This window comes from Callithrix jacchus, chromosome 11 (assembly GCF_049354715.1).
Source record: "Callithrix jacchus isolate 240 chromosome 11, calJac240_pri, whole genome shotgun sequence".
NCBI classification, from domain to species: Eukaryota; Metazoa; Chordata; class Mammalia; order Primates; family Cebidae; genus Callithrix; species Callithrix jacchus.
In genome coordinates this window covers 1,929,392-1,951,414 of record NC_133512.1, presented here as the reverse complement: position 1 = coordinate 1,951,414, position 22,023 = coordinate 1,929,392, and the positions used below count along the sequence as shown (strand labels likewise).

General features: G+C 37.2%; 1 protein-coding gene across 10 annotated transcripts in view; it reads left to right on the top strand.

Moving 5' to 3' along the window:
• The window catches only part of NT5C3A (5'-nucleotidase, cytosolic IIIA), a 44,420-nt gene that overhangs the window by 18,782 nt on the left and 3,615 nt on the right, over nucleotides 1–22,023 (top strand). The window contains exons 1-9 of one of the 10 annotated variants that reach the window (XM_035253126.3): nucleotides 416–454; nucleotides 1,159–1,250; nucleotides 2,828–2,895; nucleotides 5,316–5,370; nucleotides 13,356–13,454; nucleotides 16,375–16,444; nucleotides 18,366–18,412; nucleotides 19,099–19,184; nucleotides 20,663–20,752. In XM_035253126.3, the coding sequence (XP_035109017.1) occupies nucleotides 5,335–5,370; nucleotides 13,356–13,454; nucleotides 16,375–16,444; nucleotides 18,366–18,412; nucleotides 19,099–19,184; nucleotides 20,663–20,752 (428 nt within the window). In that variant the 5' untranslated portion in view covers nucleotides 416–454; nucleotides 1,159–1,250; nucleotides 2,828–2,895; nucleotides 5,316–5,334. Of the gene's footprint in view, nucleotides 1–415; nucleotides 455–1,158; nucleotides 1,274–2,827; nucleotides 2,896–5,315; nucleotides 5,371–13,355; nucleotides 13,455–16,374; nucleotides 16,445–18,365; nucleotides 18,413–19,098; nucleotides 19,185–20,662; nucleotides 20,753–22,023 lie in introns of those variants that run through there. The other 9 variants (XM_078342163.1, XM_035253129.3, XM_035253128.3 and 6 more) reach the window with 9 other exon arrangements.

The window sequence follows — 22,023 nt, the reverse complement described above, 5'->3', positions numbered from 1 at the left end:
TTTATCTGTTGAGCAATAATTCTCCATCCTCCTCCTCCGGCCCTTTTTACTTTGTATCAAAATAGAATATACAGAAAAGTTCACGTATCAGAAATACACTGACAAACCACTGAGAAACCACGAGGAAGGGAATGTTTGTAAGTGTTAGTGTAGAGGTTCCCCTTTTCTTTCCAGAGCCAGTTCCTAGTTCTCATAGTACAGATTTACCTTCTCTTAACCACCACGTAACTTCAGTTGATAATGTTATCCCGACTGACTGGTGACTAGCTCGGAGCCAGGAGGCTGTGCCCAAGAGCGTGTAGAAAGTGCTGTGCAGCAGTGCGTCACAAGGGTTTTGCATACGGCTTAGTCGAGGCTTTTGGAACCGCCCTCAGCTGCACCTTATGCTATATTAGTGCTTCTCAGACAGGAAGAATTTTCTTTTGCTGGTGAAGCTCGTCTGGTTATCTTCAGGGTAAGTGTGTACAGTTCATGTCAATGAGTTTCTCTTGTCTAACTTTGTATGATTCTTATTTGATTCTATATCTTATTGAAATTTTGGGCATTTTAAAATACAAACTTAGGAAATGAAAGAATGATCCAGTATAATGCAAACTTCTTTATAATTTGTGAAGACACGAATATGCAAAACTTTGAAGAGTCTTAGGTCTCAGAAATAATATTTTATGTGTATTAATTTTAAGAGCTGCTTGTTTTACATGTAGATGTTAAGAAAAAACAAAGTACCTTCAGAAGTCTCTTTCCAGGTTGAGGGGAAACACTATAAGATTCAGTTATGTTGTTCCTTCAGTTGCTATGTGACTCAGTTTTACTGACAGCCACAGGCTTTTTGTTACTAGGATTAGGAACAGTTTATTATGAGTAGTAATAAAGATTATCAATTTTTATTTTGTGCGTGTGAGCTTTACCCAGGATTTTATAGAATGGGATTATCACCGGTATGTTTTGTCAACTGATAAAAGCTAGATTACTGATTTATAACAAATTATATATTGAAAATTAAGATTCAAAAATGTGTATTACAGTAAAATCCTAGAATATTATGGCTAAGTTATATTTAAATAATTGAATTCTCTGCATTTTTTTTTTTCCTTTAAGAGAAAGTAGATCATTCAGCAGAGCGTTTCTTAAAGCAGTTTGCTTGGTTTTAATTGGCAGCCTGCATCCAAGCCTGGCATCGCTGGATATTGTCAACTCTGCTGTTGTTCTAGGACAAACTCAAGGACAGAAGAACTCAGAGTGCCTTAAGGGTTGTCATTAGTTTTCATGTGCTGTGTGTGGCTTGCTTATCTTGAAAAATGCTATTAGATATTGGAGGCAGTGGGGGGGGAAGGATAGAGGAATAAACTCTGAACACTGAAGTTGTTTATTTGCATGAATATCCACAGAATTCTGACTCCATAGCTGCCTTACCATTTAGGAAAATCGGTTACAATTGCCCAGTTTTAAATAACTACCTTTTGAAATCTGTTTTTTCCTCTTTCACCTATTTCCTCTTCTTTCCCTCTCATCCCTTGCTATTCAGTTTCATTTTTGTTTTATGCCTGTATCGAGAAAAGTTTCACTTTGCAGTTTGTGTGTGTTTTTTTTCCCCACTGCTGAGTTAAAAACCTAATTAGGGAGAATTCTTTAAATGCCCCCAAAATTATTACAACCATACAGAAATGATGAAAATGTAATTTGATTTTGCATGTACCCTAAGAAAGTAACATTTAAAAAAAAAAAAAAACCCAAGCTTAAGAAAGATAAATAGTACAGGTCGCTGAAAAAGTGCCGGAAAAATTGACTCATCATGGATGTTTGGTACTGTTGCCGATACTCTGTTCATATTATAATAATACATGTTTTTTCTTATGTAATATATACTGTGCCATTCACAATTTTATTACCTTATCAGTGTAGTTTACATGTTTCTGCGAGCATCACAATCAAAACAGTCACAATTTTCAAAGCTAATTACCAAATTTAATCTTTTTCACTTTTCTGTAAGACAGTCAAGTAGACCTTTAAAAGTGGTCAGTTTGCCACCACATGTTCTCACTCCTAGGCAGGTGTTGAACAATGACAACACATGGATACAGGGAGGGGAGCATCACACACTGGGGCCTGTTGCGGGGGAGTAGGGGAGGGATCGCCGGGGGTAGAGAGGTTGGGGAGGGATAACGTGGGGAGAAATGCCAGATATAGGTGACAGGGAGATGGAGGCAGCAAACCACATTGCCATGTATGTACCTATGCAACAATCCTGCATGTTCTGCACATGTACCCCAGAACCTAAAGTGCAATAAAATATATTTTAAAAATTTAAAAAAATCTAAATGCACATGCAGTTCAACCCAGAATCTCCCTCCTGGGACTCTACACCATAGAAATGAAAGCCCCAGTGTGTCTATAGACACACACACACACAAATAAAAGTAATCAGTTTGCATTCAGATACTTGAAGACTTGCTTTAAATCGGGTAAGTTTTTTCATGCAGACACACCAGTTTTCATTAACTGACTTGTGAGCGATCATCAGAATGAAACGCCATGATAACTAAAGTTTTCAGTTACTGAGTTTGTGTTAAGTGAAGTTCTTACCTCTTGTCTCAGTCTTTAGCCTTGTCCTACATATTCCTTGTAAAGAACTCTGCTATAGCAGAGACCTTAATCTCATATGAAAAGCACACAGAGTAATTATTTTCCAGTTTCCACATTTTCCAGTTCACATTTAAAGGCTCTGAAGACTTAAAATGTTAAAACTTCTTTTGAAGAGAGTTCATAGTTCAAGAGCAGTATTTTCTATTTTTGAACATGTCTTCTACACTTGATGTGTGTTTTCCAGCAACTCTTCTCTTGAAGCATCTGCAACAGATGACCATTGGCAAAGTCAGCCAGAACTTTATATACCAGGTATAGGTTTACAAGCCTATTGGTTTAAAAATACTCTGCCCTAATTTTCAATGTCTTCCTTAGAATAGTGCCAGAATGCTGACATTTTATACCTTAGTCTTTACACTTTATAAATGATACAGACCTTAGAGTGATTTTTGTATAAGGACTGCAGTATCACTTTATGTGAGATTATCTTTGCATGAAAATAAATTCCGGTCAGATTACTAGTGAGGACTGGGAAGAATGAAAGATCTTCAGCTGAAATTTTCGTAGTATTCATGAATTGTCAATGTACTTATCAAAAAAAAGAAAAAGAGGTCCTAAAGTTGGCAGTCAAACTTCTGATCACTCTTTGTTTTTATTTGATGAGACCATGAGAAAGATGATTATTCTTTTACCATCTTATACTGGCTTTTTCTCATTTAAACTCAAAATGTATGTCCTGAAAGGAGCCATACTCCAGAGGTAGAGACTAAAGAGGAATTCTACTACCTGACCGTGTAACAAAAAGGTCTTGGATTCCTAGATGTTAAAATGTGCTTAATTCTTCACTGTGCGAATTGTTTGCCTTTGGGCTTTTCAGATGTTTCACGGATTATGTGGTATTTTTATGAACTCTGTCTGCAGTACTTTTCCACAGCCTCCACACTCTTCCTTTTTTTCAAGCTAATAAAATGGTTTTATTTAAATAGTACTCTTTGAGAAATCTTGACCACTTTTCAGATATTAAACATCAAAGAAAAGCTGTAAGCATTTAATAATTAGGCTTTGATTGCTGTGAATGAAGAAATAGACTTGCATGAGCTTCTATAACAGCTTGTTTGTTAAAAATAGATGACTATGACAGAAAGAAGTTAGACCAAGGAAAGTTTACTTAAACTTAATTATAAACATCGAAGCTAGAGACTACTAACCCCCAAACTACTATTAGATTTTGAGGGTGGCAATCAAATGTTTTATGGGTTATATATATATAGTGTGTGTGTGTGTGTGTGTGTGTGTGTGTGTGTGTGTATCTGAATAAACATACATCTTTGTATCGATGTATAGACACATACTGCAGATGCTTTCTTTTTCAGATGTGAAAAATTACAAGTTATTGTACTATTTGGAAATAGTGTTTACTCTAAGATCCCATCAATTATGAGACTATCAACTTACTAGCAGCCTTTCTGAGAGGGAGAAAAAGACATTTAATAATTTCATGGACTTGAAGGGGGTAGGGGCTGAATTTTAGAATTTCAGAAAATTTGATATATCTGCTATACCACCTTTTAATTATAAAGAACACAGATCTAATGTCCAACTTCTATTACTAGAATTTAAGAAAAAGACATATTTTCTCCCCTTCAACTAAGTTGCCATTTTTAAATAGTGCTTTGATTATAAAATTTTACTTACCTGAAATAAAGTAAAAATAAAGCCATTATCAAACAAAAATAGGTTAGTAATTTTCCCTAAGATTCATACTGCCAAAACAACAACAACAACAACACTTTAGAATGATGACGAGGGATGTTTTTAAACCTGGTTCTTTTTGTTTGAGGAACAGCTGCGTTTAAACTTGACCCAGACCCTAAAAAGTTCATTCAGTTGATACACACTGTCACATGCCCATTTTGTGATAGACACAATGCTCGATTCAAATATGGCTTAGATCTTAGTCATATCACATTAAAAAATTAGAGTTTAATATAAGTAAATTGAAGGAAAATTTGAACTTTTGTTATATTTCTCTTACTGTACTGATTCAATAGGAACAATGCATAATTTTCCCACAAACTGCATCCTTACATGTAGAGAAAATGTTGATAAAATATTCTTGTAATAAAGTGCATTTTGTAAATATGTACTTTATTTTCACTGTTTATTCAATTTTCTTAATACCATATAAGTTCTTAGAGGAGACCTTCAGATTCTCCATACAAAATGTTTAATGCAAAATTACACTAGATAGAGTAAAACCCTTGCTAAGCTTCTTAGGAAAAAAAAAGATGCTTGTGAAAATTTGGTATTTAAATCATAACAAAGTTTTTTGCCTCATTGCACTCCTGAAAGCAAGATAGGTCAGCAGCCCTACTGGAGCCACCCACAAAGTTGGGCCAAGATTCTCACTCTTGTCACATCTGCCCAAACCAGCATGGTCTTATCCGGAAACACAGCCTCAGTATGTGCCGACAGTGTTTCCGTCAGTACGCAAAGGACATAGGTTTCATGGAGTTGGACTAAGTGATCTTCCTTGAATGGGAATATCCAAGGCATCCACCCAGTGAAAGAAACTATGTTAGTTCTTCATACGTAAAACAAACAAACAAACTAAGTCATACCAAAAACACCACCGTAGCATATTATTAGCTAACAGGAAGAACCTGAAATTTATGTATGTCACGTGTACTTTTTTTTTCTCTTTTGCTGTGATATCACCTGGGAAAATCCAGAAGATTGGATAACCAAGAAATGACTAATCAGGAGTCTGCTGTACATGTGAAAATGGTGGGTACTTGCCTATTTTCAGTTCCATTGATTAATGGTAAATCTTCACCACTTTGACCTCTGTCTCTAACCAGATAATTATGGGACTGAAATTTTATACAACTCGTTCTTTGCATCACAAAAGAAACATCAAATACTTACTGAATTGAATTTCAAATTATCTTTAAAATGTTTTTGCTTGAAATCTAATGCACATTATTGTGCTTTTCAGAATATAAAATGCCTCCCCTATTCCTTTTTATGCTAAATTTTCTTTGCTTGGCGATAACACACTTAAATCGTACAGTGTGAAATACATTATTATAGACTTCCAGATTTAAACGACAAGCATTCAAAAACGTTTTAAAATACTTCTTGGATGACAGTAGAGTTGCACTGTATACACTAGGATGAGATAGGAAAGGCACAGGCTTCAGAGTCAGAGCTGGCTTCACATCTTCACTCCTTCCTTATTAGCTGTCGTAGCCCTGAATGAGAGCAATAGAAATGGGTGTGAAACCACCAACTATATGTTATTATTCATACTTCATGAAAACATTTGTAAAGTTCCTAATAACCACAGATTAAGCACTCATTAAATATTAGTCTATTATGTTAGTGTTTTAACCGTGTAACTGGCCTATTTATTTGTATGTGTGGAAAGAAATTACATCTGTTCTCCATATTCACAGTGATAAAAGTCTAAAACAACACTTAAAAAAATTCTTTCTTTTAACGGGAACAGCTGCCCCATGATATCTTGTTTTCCCTTTGGTTTCTTTTTATTGTTTTGCCTCCTCTTCTGTTCCATTTCTTTTTTCATCTTTCTCTTTCCCGCCAGCTTTTTTCTGGCCTATAAATTAGAGCATGACTCAGCAACCAAACTGCATTTTGTCACATTTAATAAATCTCTTGTTCACCTTTCCCTCAACCAGTGTAGAATCAAAGGTGAAAATTGACTCAAAATGATGATTAAGTCATCCTCAGTTTAGTTATTGTTACTAGGTTGAAGCATATGAAATTGTTGATCTTACATGTCAAATATAGTCGAATATTCCCAGTTTTATATGGTTCAACCTAATAACAGCTCTTTGCATCCACTGAATGATATGGCATTTGATTCATTGGAATTGAGCATAGCCCTCCAATACATAGAATTAAACCACTCTAAAACTAATTTTCTTGTTTGAGTTGACTTTTTTTTTTAAACTTACATGAATACAAGCAGTATAGGAATTTTCTGACGTTTAAACAGTGTTGCTGATACCTTTGTATAATGTTGTTACTTTGGTCCTAGAGCCCCTATAGAAGAAGGTGTCTGCAGAGGGAAGTAGCAGTGTATTCACCCCACAGTTGCTCAGACTGTAGAAGGAAAACAATCCAAAAGATGTTTTTTTTTTTAACTATTACATTAATTTACATAATTTTTACCTTGGTTTAGCTTTTCCAAAAATATTGATAGGTCTTCTTTATAATTTGGCAACTTTATAACATGTTATTCTTTCACTTGTCATTAACAGGCTCCAACTCTCTCTGTCCAGACTTTTTACACGCACACTTCTCTGTGTACACTTAAGTTTGAGACAAACAGAGCTATTTCTCTTTCTCACATTAGACCCTGCACTTTGAGTCCTCCCTAATCTCAGCGTATCTAAATCCTGTTTCTCTTCCAGAGCCCAGCTCTGTTGGCTCTTCCTCCTTTCACTCCAGAAGAAGAAATCTGTTTCTTCCATTCCTCTTACATTTTATCTGGACATCTTGGCAATGTATTAACTATTCAGGTTTCTATTTTATAATCCACATTAGAGAATATGCATCTTGAGTGTAAGATTTGTATTTTATGTATCTCTTACAGAGCTGCTTCACGCACTGTCTTCTATTTAATAGGTGGAGGAGGAACGAAAGAATTTGGTGTATACTATCTTAATGTGAAAACAGACCGAATACGTAATAGGCAAGGGAAGTCACTATTACTAAAATTTAGTAATGCACAGTCTTCCAAATAAATTATAGAATCATCTATGTGTGTAGGTAAATATACCAGTTTGAAGAGGTGGATTTAAACCTATCCTTTCTGTGTAATTGGATAAAAACTGTAGTGCCTACTCTTTTGTACCACTGCAGTAATGAAGACTTTCCTTGCTACCAAATTTAATCAATGGAAAACCAAAGAAGAATATTTCTCTGAGAATATCTGACTGAAATTTCTTAAGTGATTCAAAGTAATTTTTATGTGGGCTACAGTGATTAAAAATTCACTGAGGCTGCGTGCTGTGGCTCGTGCCTGTAATCCCAGCACTTTGGGAGGCTGAGGCGAGAGGATCGCTTGAACCCAGGAGTTTGAGACCAGCCTGGGCAACATACTTAGATCGTCTCTACAAAAATTTAAAAATTAGCTGGGCATAGTGGCAGATGCCTGTAGTTCCAGCTACTCTGGAGGCTAAGAGGGGAGGATTGACTGAGCCCAGGAGGTCAAGGGTGCAGTGAGCTATGATCACACCACTGCATTCCAGCCTGGGTGACAGAGTGAGACCTTGTCTCAAAAATTTTAAAATATGTCAGGTGCAGTGGTTAACGCCTGTGTAATCCCAACACTTTGGGATGCTGAGGCAGACAAATTGCTGGAGCCCAGGAATTCAAGACCAGCCTGGGCAGCATGGCAAAACCCTGTCTCTACAAAAACATTCAAAAATTAACCAAGCATGATGGTGAGCCCCTATAGTCCCAGTTACTTGAGAGGCAGAGGTGAGGGGATTGCCTGAGCCCAGTAGGTGGAGGTTGCAGTGAGCCAATGAGCCAAGATCACGCCACTGCACACCAGCCTGGGTGACAGAGCAAGACCCTGTCTCAAAAAATAAAAATAAAGAAACATAAATGTAAATTTTTTTTTGAGACAGTCTTTCTCTGTCACCCAGGCTGGAGTGTAGTGGCGCGATCTTGGCTCACTGTAACCTCCGCTTCCTAGGTTCAAGTGATTCTCCTGTCTTATTTAGCCTCCCAAGTAGCTGAAATTATAGGCATGCGCCACCGTACTTGGCTAATTTTTTTATTTTTAGTACAGATGGGGTTTTGCCATGTTGGCAAGGCTGGTCTCAAACTCCTGACCTCAGGTGATCTGCCTGCCTTGGCCTTCCAAATTGCTAGGATTACAGACGTGAGCCACCATGCCTGCCTGGCCTTTTTTTTTTGAGACAAAATCTCACTCTGTCACCCAGGCTAGAGTGCAGTGACACCATTTCGGCTCCCTGCAACCTCTGCCTCCCAGGTTCAAGCAATTCTCGTGTCTCAGTCCCCAGAGTAGCTGGGATTACGGGAGTGGGCTACCACGCCCTGCTAATGTTTGTATTTTTATTTTTATTATATTTTCAGATGAAATCTTGCTCTGTCACCCAGGCTGGAGTGTAGTGGCGTGATCTTGGCTCACTGTAGCCCCCGCTTCCCGGGTTCAAGCTATTCTTCTGCCTCAGCCTCCTGACTAGCTGGGATTACAGGCGCATGCCAGCATGACCAGCTAATTTTTATTTTTATTTATTTATTTATTTTGAGATGGAGTTTCACTCTTGTAACCCAGACTAGAGTGCAATGGCATGATCTCGGCTCACCACAACCTCCGCCTCCTGGGTTCAAGCAATTCTCCTGCCTCAACCTCCCAAGTAGCTGGGACTATAGGCACGCACCACCATGCCCAGCTAATTTTTGTATTTTTAGTAGAGACGGGGTTTCACCTTGTTGACCAGGATGGTCTTGATCTCTTGACCTCGTGATCCACCTGCCTCGGCCTCCCAAAGTGCTGGGATTATAGGCGTGAGCCACCGCGCCCGGCCATTTTTATATTTTTAGTAGAGACGGGGTTTCACCATGTTGACCAGGCTGGTCGTGAACTCCTGATCTCAGGTAATCCGCCCACCTCGGCCTTCCAAAGTGCTGGCATTACAGGCGTGAGCCACTGCGCCAGGCCTAATTTTTGTATTTTTAATAGAGATGTAATTTCACTATATTGGCCAGGCTGGTCTCAAACTCATGACCTCAGGTGATCTGCCCACCTTGGCCTCCCAAAGTGCTGGGATTCCAGGCGTCAGCCACCATGTCCAGCCAAAAATAAAGTTTAAAAATAATAAAGAAATGAAACTCATAGAGATGAACATATATATTTATAAATTAAAAGTACAGGTAATTTTTTAGTCTTGGTTAAAATATTGTATTCTCTGTACATTGTGGATTATACTAATCCTTGGTTTATTTTGTTTTTTATTTTTAATGTAAGAATAATAATTCATTATTCTAAATAGAATGTATTTGTGTGTGTGTGTGTGTGTGTGTGTGTGTGTGTGTGTGTGTGTGATACAAAATCTTTGTATTTATTTGTTTATTGAGACAGGATTGCACTCTGTCAGCCAGGCTGTAGTGCAGTGGTGTAATCTTGACTCACTGCAACCTCTGCCTCCTGGGCTCAGGCCGCCCTCCCACCTTAGCCTCCGAGTAGCTGGGACTACAGTTGTGCACCACTGTGCCTGGCTAATTTTTATATTTTTTTGTAGAGACAGACCCAACCCGGTCTCAAACTCCTGATCTTAAGTGATCCGACTGCCTCAGGCTCCTAAAATGCTGGGATTACAGGCATGAGCCGCCATGTCTGGCCATGTTTTCTTTTTAATCAAAATTTAATATAATTGGAAATCTAGTTTAAACTGAATTAAATTTGGAAGTTGTCATAGTCTCATCCTGGGAATTCGGATTATCTTTAGTCTGGGACATAATCATTGGATTGATGATATAAAGCCACACCCAGAAATTTGGTAACTATACTATGGAGCTTCTCATTTTTATCTTATCCCAGTGTATCTACAAGATAATATCAAATAATCTAATATTGCAATTGAGTTGTGGATAAAATGGCATAACTTTGAAATCCATTTCATCTGTATAAATATGTTAAGTATTGGTCACGATACATTTATTATCGTAATCATTTTTGATGTTGATTCGGATTTGGCACCAATCGACCAACATACCCTGATTCTTTTCAGGAAGGCATTGCTCCCTCCCCGACGTTTTACACTATGGCTTTACTGTCAAATGAATTTGTTTTCTTTTTATCACAAATGATGGAAATTTTTAGTTTCTTTTTCATAAAATTGTATCATAAATTGAAAATTTTTCAGACAGTTCTAAATAACTTGCCCTTCAAATTTGAAGTCTCGTTATTTATGTGCTACAAACCAGGTCTGTTTTTTTCTAAGAGGGATATAGAAGGAAGGACTTTGTGGAGGTAACAAAAGTAGATGATCTCGTTCAACAGCTGGGGGATGTGTAGCAACAACAGAGGTATGTGATGTATTTCATCATGCTTCTACAGCGTGCTGATGTACTCTTATAGAGGAGTCTTTGATTCTCCTTCTTAGGCTATATTATAAAGTATCTGAGTAAAATATCCAATATCTCAAGTTCTCGTGAAGAATTTCTCATATAGATCAGTGACATAGGTTGTGTATTGCAGGAGAGGAGTATAGTGTACTGTATAACCCAAGATAGATCATTTTTGTATTTCTTATACCTATTTCATCATTATTTTACTCTGTGCCGTTTGGGTAATCACTGCTTATTTATCTGAAAATGAATGATTATATGTTGTGCAGGAGCCACCAATGCTTTTAGCTACCGGTTCACTTTCGTCCATTGTGACTTAAAGTAAACCAGTATTGAGTGGGCATGGTGGCTCACACCTGTAATCCCAGCACTTTGGGAGGCCGAAGCAGGGAGATCGCTTGAACCCAGGAGTTCAAGACCAGCCTGGGCAACGTAGCAAGACCTTATCTCTATAAAAATAAAATAAACCAATCTTATATTTATTAGTGTAGCAGAAACCAGCCTTCTTTGAAGCAGTCTGGGTGTTATTCTCCTATTCACTATCGCAAACTTGAAGATGTGATTTGTCTGAGGCAAGACATCTTAGTATGGGTACACCGAAATAGAATATTTAATTTTTTTGGTGAAAAAAATAGTCAATGATATATATCCTGTGTTGCTTTCACCATAATGGATTGGTTATTAAATCAAACTTATACTGATTGCTGTGCATCTGCCAGTTAAGACTGAAGTAAAAACAGAAATTAGTTGTCAAGAGATAAACTTACTAGCTGAGGTATTTGTAAGGGAGCTACAGAAGTGATATTGCAAAATAGCAGTGGTCCCTGAAACTCAGCCGAAGAGTAAGTACTGTTCATCATCATATCCCCAGCATCTAGCAGGAGTGTGTGGCACAAAGTAGACACAAGGTAAATATCGGTTAGGCAAGTGAATGGGTTAATGAATGAAAAAAGGAATGAAGGAACCATTGCCTATCTGCCTTTCCATCTATTGAAAAATCACTATAAAATACATGGATAACCTTTAATCCATTGAAGCTCATCCAGTTAAGTTAAAAGGGTCACTACATCAAGATTAGCTGCATTGCAGGTCATCCTACTTAAATATGGCTTTTAAATATTAAGTGTATTGTAGTTGGTAGGTCTTTCATCCAATCAGTTTGATTCTACTTGTGATAAAGTGGCTAGCAACAAGAAATAATACCTAAGATTAAATTGTTGAGCAACCGTAAAGTCTTCATAACTCGTTAAGTAGCAGCCTAAGCCCATTTTTTTAGATGGGTCTTGCTGTGTTTCCCAGGCTGGTCTCAAACTCCTGGGCTCTAGTGATCCTACCTCAGCTTCCCAAGTAGCTGGGATTACAGGCATGTGCCACTGTGCCTGGTACCACAGTTTTGGCAGTTATCCCAATTTGGAATAAATCTATTGTAAAATGTTTGCCAAGAATACTATATTATTTGGGAAACAGTACAATAAAAAAGAGCAAAGATCTTGAAGCAGCTTTTCAAATTTAAAATATTTAAAATATATTTTAATTATCTGTACAAAGATAAACTTTTGGTGGAATAATCATGAAAATTGTTTCCTTTCTGCTCAGGAACATTTTAAAATATAAATATGTAAGCAAGCTAAATGTATGTATTAATTCTTAAAAGCAAGATGCAAAAGTATATAATGAGAATGAGCTAAAACTATGTGCATATATATGCATGTTTCAGAGGGATATGCTCAAGGTATTATATTAGTATTAGGGTGGAAGTTTGGTTATTGTACTTATATAAAGTGGAGGCTTTATGAGGGGGTGGTCTTAAGATTTTTAGAAAAAGTCTATCAATCAAGGGGTAGCTGTGGGGTATTCATGGTTAAAATGTGATTTCTGGGCTCCCACTGGGTTGCATCTCAACCCAGAAATGAAAGTAATAGAAAAATCACAGAAATGAAACTAATAGAAATAAGTTTAAATGTTACTTGTTTATCTTCAAGTAGTTGAATTCCAGGCAATTTTTATTTTCTTTTTTGTATTTTTACTGTTATTTCTGTGGTGTGCATGGGTTGCTTTTATAATTGGAAAAAATATATACTTTCTGATAAAGTAATTGAATTACAAATGTAGTTTTGTCTTACTCTGCAGCTGGAAAATACCGATACGCTTTAAATATTTTTGTGTGTATAAACGGTACTGTGGGAGCTGGGCTTCGTGTCCCACACTTTTAATCCCAGGACTTTGGAAGCCAAGATGGGAGGATTGCTTGGGGCCAGGAGTTCAAGACCAGCGTGAGCAACACAGCAAGACCTCACTCACCTCTACAAAAAATTTTTAAAATTAGCTGGGTAGGATGGCACATGCCTTCTACCTAGTCAGTAGGCTGAGATGGGAGGACCATTTGAGCCCAGGAGTTTGAGACAATAGTGAGCTAGAATTGTGCCACTGCACTCCCGCCCGGGTGACAAAAAAAGGCCATGTCTCTATAAAAGTAGTAATAAAATAAATAAATGGTAATTTGATGTGGTGTCTTGCTCTTTAAAAATAATGCCTTAACATTTTTATGTCTTTAAATAACACAAGCTTCTGCTTGGTATTAAAGGAACCTGGGGAAGGAAGAATGAAAACTAATTAATTAATTTTCTTTTACTTTTTAGATGCCAGAATTCCAGAAAAGTTCAGTTCGAATCAAGAACCCTACCAGAGTAGAAGAAATTATCTGTGGTCTCATCAAAGGTGGAGCTGCCAAACTTCAGGTGAATAATGATCAAGAAGCCTTGGCTGTGCATGGTGGCTCATGCCTGTAATCCCAGAATTTTGGGACACTGAAGCAGGAGGACCGCTTGAGCCCAGGAGTTTGAGACCAGCCTGGACAACATAATGAGATCCCTTTTCTGTTTAAAAAAGGGCTTGGCACAGTGGCTCATGCCTGTAATCCAGCACTTTGGGAGGCCATCGTGGGCAGATCACGAGGTCAGGAGTTTGAGACCAATCTGGCGAACATGGTGAAACCCTGTCTCTACTAAAAATACAAAAATTAGCTGGACATGGTGGCACGTGCCTGTAATCTCAGCTGCTTGGAAGGCAGAGGCAGGCAGGTCACTTAATCCCAGGAGGCGGAGGTTGCAGTGAGCTGAGAACACACCACTGCACTCCAAAAATAAAATAAAAGCTTAATAATAAAGGCTTTAAATGCTGGGGTTTTTTTGTTTGTTTTTTTCTTGAGATGGAGTCTTGCCTTGTTACCCATGCTGGAGTGCAGTAGCACAATCTTGGCTTACTGCAACCTGCTCCTCCCTGGTTCAAGCAATTCTCATGACTCAGACTCCCAAGCACCTGGGATTACAGGTGCCAGCCCCACACCCAGCTAATCGTTTTTTGAGGCTGGAGTGCAGTGGCACAATCTCGGCTCACTGCAACCTCCACCTCACAGTTCAAGCAATTTTCCTGCCTCAGCCTCTGGAGCCCCAGCTAATTTGGCATTTTTAGTAGAGACAGAGTTTCACCATGTTGGCCAGGCTGGTCTCAAACTCCTAGCCTCAAGTGATCCACCCACCTCGGCCTCCCAAAGTGCTGGGATTACAGATGTGAGTCATCATGGCCCAGCCTTATTTTATTTTTAATGTTAAAGCAGACTCATTCATCTTGTTTGATAAAATCTGAGTACAGCAAGTTTAGTTAAATAGTTTTTGCCTATCCTTTAAGAATATAAAATCCAAAAAAATATATCTTGAGTTGTTCTAAAATGGAATACCCTATTAGAAAAACAAAAATTAATAATCCTGAAATAAATGTCAGTTTTTATTAGTCTTAAGTACTAACCTAACTCATGCTGCGTACAAGTATTAAACCATTTTAAGGATAATATTAAAAGTGTATAGTGGCAAGTTGCTCTTTCATGTTTTAATCAATTATAGTAGTTCATATTAAGATGTAACCTTATTAAGGGCATAATCAAGTTTTTAAACAGTTGTCTCTGTTTTAAAGGAATGTGTTATATGTAAATTAAATCAATAATATGGATATTCTGTAAAAGTTACTGTTTTTTTTAAACATTTCTGAAAAATAATATTTAATCCAGTCTCCTATGTTTCAACACCTGGCCAGCTATTCCAATGCGCATTCATTCATTGGTATGGTTTACCTTAAATAAGCAAGTGAAATCCAGCATGTAACAGTATCAGTAACTAAGAGCTTCATATGGTTGAATTGCTTTCACTGTATTTTTGTGCATTGACCAAGTTGGTGGAAATTAAAGTGTTTTCTGTAGTGAGAAGAGTAACCGCATCACCTGCAGTTGCCAATTCCCATACCATACCGATTAATTCGATTTTTAAATTTATTTTATTTTTTCGAGACAGAGTCTCACTGTGTCACCCAGGTTGGAATGCAGTGGCACGATCTCGGCTCACTGCAACTTTCACCTCCCGGACTCAAGTAATTCTCCTGCCTCAGCCTCCTGAGTAGCTGGAATTACAGGCACGTGCCATCACACCTGGCTATTTTTGTATTTTTAGTAGAGATGAGGTTTCACCATATTGGCCAGGCTGGTCTCAAACTCCTGACCTCAAGTGATTCACCCACCTTGGCCTCCCAAAGTGCTGGGATTACAGGCATGAGCCACTGTACCCAGCTGGATTTTTTCAATTTTTAAAGTTGATACATAATAACTGTATATATATATGGGATACATGTGATATTTTAAAATGTACATAAAAAGTATAATAATCAAATCAGGGTAATTAGGATATCTGCCACTTCTAATATTTATTCTTCGTTTTGGAAACATTCTAAATCTTTTCTTCTGGCTATTTTGAAATATACAGTAAAATACTGTTTAGTCATCCCACTGTGTAAACACTAGAACTTAATCCTTCTAGCAGTATTTTCATGACCAACTGTTCTTTATCTCCCAGCCTTCCCACCCTTCCCAGCCTCTGGTAAACATCTTTCTACTCTCTACCTCCATGATACCAACTTTTTTAGCTTTCACATATGAGTAAGAACATGTAATATTTGTCTTTCTGTGCCTGGCTTATTTCACTTAAGGTAATGACCTCCAGGCTCACCCATGTTGCTGCAAGTGACAGCATCTCCTTGCTTTTTATGGCTGAATTACTAATCAGATTTATTTAGTGACAATGCTAGGGCACTCAAGGTAGCACCTTGTAGTTAAGATTATTCTCAGGATTTTATAAATGAACCACATGAGAAAAATCAATGTAAAAGAATAACTTGCTGGACGCAGTGGCTCACGCCTGTAATAATCCCAGCCACTTTGGAAGGCTGAGGCGGGTGGATCACCTGAGGTCAGGAGTTTGAGACTAGCCTGACCAACATAGTGAAACCCCGTCTCTACTAAAAATACAAAAAATTAGCTGGGTGGGTTGGCGGGCGCCCAGCTACTCAGGAGACTGAGACAAGAGAATCACTTGAATCCGGGAGGCGGAGGTTGCGGTGAGCCGAGATTGCCCCACTGCACTCTAGCCTGGGCAACAAGAGCAAGACTCCGTTTCAAAAATAAGAAAAAAAAAAGAATAACTTAACCGTGGGGACCAGAGACTGAGCACAGTCCTGTGCATCTAGGAAAGCATGCAGTATGTGTTTGGGTAGCACAGAGAAATTCTGCCCGTGTGGGCCATGTTTACAATAATGCCTTTCACTCTTTTCTTACAGATAATAACGGACTTTGATATGACACTCAGTAGATTTTCATACAAAGGCAAAAGATGCCCAACGTGTCATAGTGAGTGTGGTGTCGTAAACAAATTCACAAAAGCATGTCATTATTTTAAGATCCTCTATCTATATTACCTGTGAGATAACTGGGTGTTTACATTTCATTTTGGACATTGACAGTGAGGAGAACTGCTTTTTCTAACTATATTTCTGAGGTTTTGTTTTATCCCATATTATATAAATGGTTATTTTCATGTATGGTTTTGGTAGCAAAGGGAATCAGAGACTTCTGAAATATTTCTTGGCAAATATGGTCTGTTGATTATTCAAGAAATATTTAAATAGGTTGTAAACTTTGGGTTAACCTGACAAAACAGCATTTATCAAATACTCTTGTTTCCTAGGAATATTACCAAATTTTAATGTCTCTTTTGTTTTACAACTTGGCTGTGAGTTTTTAAATAACACTCTTTAACCTGACAGGGAAATGGTGAATGAACTCTCCCATTTACTTTTTTTCTTTCATTTACTTTTAATACATTGTAAATTGAAAAACTTTCTTGGGGCCAGGTATGGTGGCTTTTGCCTGTAATCTCAGCACTTTGGGAAGCTGAGGTGGGCAGATCATCTGAGGTCAGGAGTTCAAGACCAGCCTGGCCAAAATAGTGAAACCTTGTCTCTACTAAAAATACGAAAATGTGTTGGATGTGGTGGCAGGCACCTGTAATCCCAGCTACCTGGGAGGCTGAGGCAGGAGAACAGAATCCCTTGAACCCAAGAGGCAGAAGTTGCAGTGAGCCAAGATTGCCTGGGCAACAGAGTGACACTTCATCTCAAAAAAAAAAAAAGAAAAGAAAAATTATCTTAATAATTTTTAAAAACTGCTAAAAATTGCCAGGCATAGTGACTCATGCCTGTAATCCCAGCACTTTGGGAGGCAGAGGTGGGAAAATCACTTGAGCCCAGGAGTTTGAGACCAACCTGAGCATCATAATAAGACCTTTTCTTACCAAAAAAATAAAAAATTAGCTGGGCATTGTGGCATGCCTGTGGTCCCAGCTACTTACCTGGGAGGCTGAGAGGATCCTTGCGCCTAGGAGGTCAAGTCTATAGTAAGCCATTATCACACCATGATCACACTGCACTTCAGCCTGGATGACAAAAAACCCACCACTAAAAATCTTCAGATCCTTTGCCCTATTAATTCCTCTTTGCAGAATTTCTAAGTAAACAACCCAAAATGCAGTTTTTAAAAAAGCTTTGTTCACAAAAATAATGGTGACTAAGCTCAACATGAGATTACTAATAGCAGATGCTTGGAAGCTACCTAAAAAGTTTAATGCTGCAGAAATGATATAAATTCTTTTCTGCTCACATACCAGAAATTTTAATTACATGGAAAAATGCAGACTACAATGTGAAATGAAAAAGAAAGAATTCAAAATTACAGATTTGGTGTGATCTCTTATCTAAATGGTATACATGCAGTCTTAAGACTGAAAGGAAATATACTAAAATATTGTTAGTAACTTATTACTGAATGGTAAAACTTCTTACCATTCTATTTTTGTTTTCTTCTTGACAGTGGTCTGCATTTTCCAGATGTTTACATTAAGCATTTATTATCTTTTTATTAAGAAAAATATATATTTCCCATATATATTTCTTCTATTAAAAGGAGAAAGTGAAAGTGATCAATACACAGTTCATAGTGTTTAAAGTATTGAATTGTCCAGCTCAGTGACGTAAGCAAGCAGTCACTACATCACAGGTTCTAAACCATTAGCTTCTCTAACAGTGTCATCTGAACTTTACCACTGGGACCAAAAGTTATAATAACATGTTAGTTGATTTGGCATTACTTAAAGTGTTGGGTTGGTATAAAAGTAATTGAGTCTTTTGCCATTACTTTGTAGCAAATTATTCATAGTAGTAGTAACATCAATCAGAGTATTTCTTTTAATACTTACATTGCTTTCTATCTTTAGATATCATTGACAACTGTAAGCTGGTTACAGATGAATGTAGAAAAAAGGTAAACACTAGCAATAATCCATAATCACTCAGAGACCTCATTACCCTCTTTGCCTGAGAGTTTCTTCAGGTGCATTCACACAAATAAGAATGGATGTACAGTGCTTACAGCTGACCTGGCACGTAGTAAGCACCCAGTAAATAGTAGGTTTACTGTATGAATTACACATTCAAAATGTATTTTAAAGATAAAAATTAACAGTAACTTTTAACAACAAAACATAGATTTAAAACTCCTTGATTGCCAAAGGACTCTGGTGGTGTTACGTTGACCGGAGAATTAGAACAAAAGTATTTTGGTTTTCTGTAGGTTTTACTCCTTTAGGTTGATAAGGAAGTTGCTTCAGTATTTTGCTTGAGTACATGTCTGTGTATATCTTAACAAATGCAGTCTGAAATGCAAATCAAGTATAATACCTTTATATGAAAACTAAATGTTTTTGTACTCATCATGTTATTGTCAGGTGGTTGTTACCCACCTGAAGGTGCTTGGCAAAAGAAATGTAGCTTTTTGCAGGTATATTTGATTACTTGTCAACCAAGATCAACAAATATTTTTTCAGTTGATGCAGTAGCTCAACTTAGTTTGTGAAGAAACTTGTTTACATTGTTTTGCTTTAAATAAAACCAAGCAGATTTAATGACTACTCTGTAATCTTCATGATTAAGTTATTCCTTTCTTCCTAGCTGTTGCAACTAAAGGAAAAATATTATGCGATTGAAGTTGATCCTGTTCTTACTGTAGAAGAGAAGTACCCTTACATGGTGGAATGGTAAGTGCATATTAGGCAGTAGAGGGGTTTTTTAAAAATAATGAAACACACTACAGTTACAACTGATGGCTTATTTTTTTAACTGTATTGTAAATAAACATTAATAAATTCTGTAAGTTGGAGCATTGAATAACAAAATGAGCTCGAATTATTGAATCCCTCTAACAGTTTAGGAATATTTTTGTTTTGTTTCGTTAAGGTGAAGTCCAGTAGGAATAAATTAAAAGTTCTGCATTTAAGTCTCAAATTAAAAATAAGAATTTTTTTTTAGGTATATGGACAAGATGTGGTTTAATGTGTAAAGAAAAGGTATGAGGATATAAACTGACTCTGAACTCAGAACCAGCAGGTGATATGGTCACCCAAAAATTGACCTTTGGTTGCATTAATCAAAATGCAGTGTTCCAAGCAGACCACACTGAAAGCATCGTGTTGGGTTCTGGAAGAATGCTGTTAAGAGAAACCATGACAACAGTGACCAAAAAACAGACAGTGACAAACTTAAAGGAGTCAGAGGAGTCCACCAGAATGGTCAGAGGAATCTGAGCCTTCCCACTTGAGGAACATTTCAAGAAATAGAAAATGCTTTGATATAAGAAGCAACAACTTCTTTTAAAATCTTAGAAGACAAGGAATGATATGTCTTTATTGTCTGTTACCTGACAGTGTACATACTTCATCTGTATTTATGGTATTAAATGTTGAAAAGATATTAGACTTAACTCTACACACCTGTAGCAGCAGAACTGAAACTAGACTTGGAAGATATAAGAAGACTGAATTCAGCATGAGAAAGAAAAGCGGTCATTAGAGTTTTCTGGCAATGGGATAAGCTTCCCTGGGAGAATGATAGAAGCTGACCCAGGCAGAGAAGAGGGCGACTTGGGAATATTATAGGGGTATTTTTAGGTATCAGATAAAGAATTAAGCTTTTTTTCCCCTTTTCTTTCTTTCTTTCTTTTTTAGTGGTTATTTGCATAATTATAATGGGTGAGAGTTAGTCTGAAGGCCCTTTATGCTGAGATGCTATGATTACAGGTGTTTTTTTTACATAATTATAAAGCAGGCTAATCTATATGTTACACTTGCCATAACAAAGATTTTCTCTCCTGCTCACTAAATAGCATCTTCAGTATGCAGGCATTTCATGAAAATTCAAAATACAAACATTTATAAAATGGGTTTGCTCTAATTCTTCTTATTGCAGTCAGAGAAAGGATTATGCCTCCACTGAGTTTTTATCTGTAGAATTAGGAAAGGTTTATAGCTAGTTTCCTCTCATGACCTTACTAACGTATTTAAGCTAGTCTGGGTTTGGGAGGACTGGGAAACTCAGTTAGAACGTGCGTATCACCTTTTGAGACAGGAAGTATACATTCATTAATGACGAACTTAAACCTCTAAAATTTAAATCCAAATATGATGAACAGATTTCCTTTGTAATAAAGATACTCTTTTTCTTTGGTCATAAACTCCAGGTATACTAAATCACATGGTTTGCTTGTTGAACAAGCTCTACCAAAAGCTAAGCTTAAAGAAATTGTGGCAGAATCTGACGTTATGCTCAAGTAAGTTTCCTGGGTGTTTTTGCTGTTAACCGTTCACAGCCTTGGATTATTTTATATATATATATAGTCAGTTGTACTTCTTTACAATAAGACGTTGAATAGTCCATATATAAACATTTCCAAAACATGCCACCTATCCCAAAATACGTAGTGGTTAGATAAGGAATTTAGAATGACATATTAGATCTTGGTGTAGGTCATAAGAGCCTTGTGAGATTTAAATTCTAATTTGTATTTTCTTTCTCCAGATTAAAAATGTCAAGACTTATAAATTTTTGAACCAAGACCATTTAAAAATTTTGTAGTAAAATACTTAAGAAAGACATATAATATGAAAGGAATGTAAAAATCAAGTTGAAAGGGATTTAAGTATACAAGTATACTTTTTTTCTTTTTGAAGACAGGGTCTCTCTCTCTGTTGTCCAAGCTAGAATGTAGTGACATAATCAGTCTTATCTCACTCCAGCCTCTGCCTCCTGGGCTAAAGCGATCCCCTTGCCTCAGCCTCTCAAGTAGCTGAGACTACAGGCCTGCTCCACCATGCCTGGCTAATGTTTGTATTTTTTTTGTAAAGATGGGATTTTACCATGTTGCCCAAGCTGGTCTTGAACTCCTGGGCTCAAGGGATCCCAAAGTGCTGGGATTACATGTGTGAGCCACCACACCTGGCAGTATACTGTGTCTAAATTTACATGCGTCTACTTTTTAAATTCTCTAACTTGTTTGGAAACTATTTCTAGGAAAGATTAGTATGTTTTAGCATATAATTATATATGTATGCATGAGTTATAAGATACAAGTGGCTTTTCAATACTTTTTATTACCTCCTAAAATTTTCAGCTTGTTAGGCAAATATGATGATGTTACTTTTTTATAATGATATTGTATTTTAAGGTGATTATTTCTAAAAAGGAAAGCAATAAATTATCAAAAAGTGTGAGGACGGCTACTAAGTGTTTCATTCCTTAGTAGGCAACAACAGCTTTATTTAACCTGTAGCCCAGGAAGGGTAAAAAGGGGAAGAGGGCTTAAGATCTTAGTAAAGAGACATGCCACATGTCGAGAATACAGCTAAGTTCCTGCCACCCTGCTTTTCTGACAATGGCAGCAGTCAGCCTTCCACCCCATCTTAAGTGGGTTTTCCAAGGTGTGGCTTAACTATTGTTTTCTCTTTTTAAATTTTATTTTAGAGACAGGGTATCACTATGTTGCCAAGACTAGACCAGAGCTCGTGGACTCAAGCACTCCTCAAGCCTTAACCTCCCAAGTAG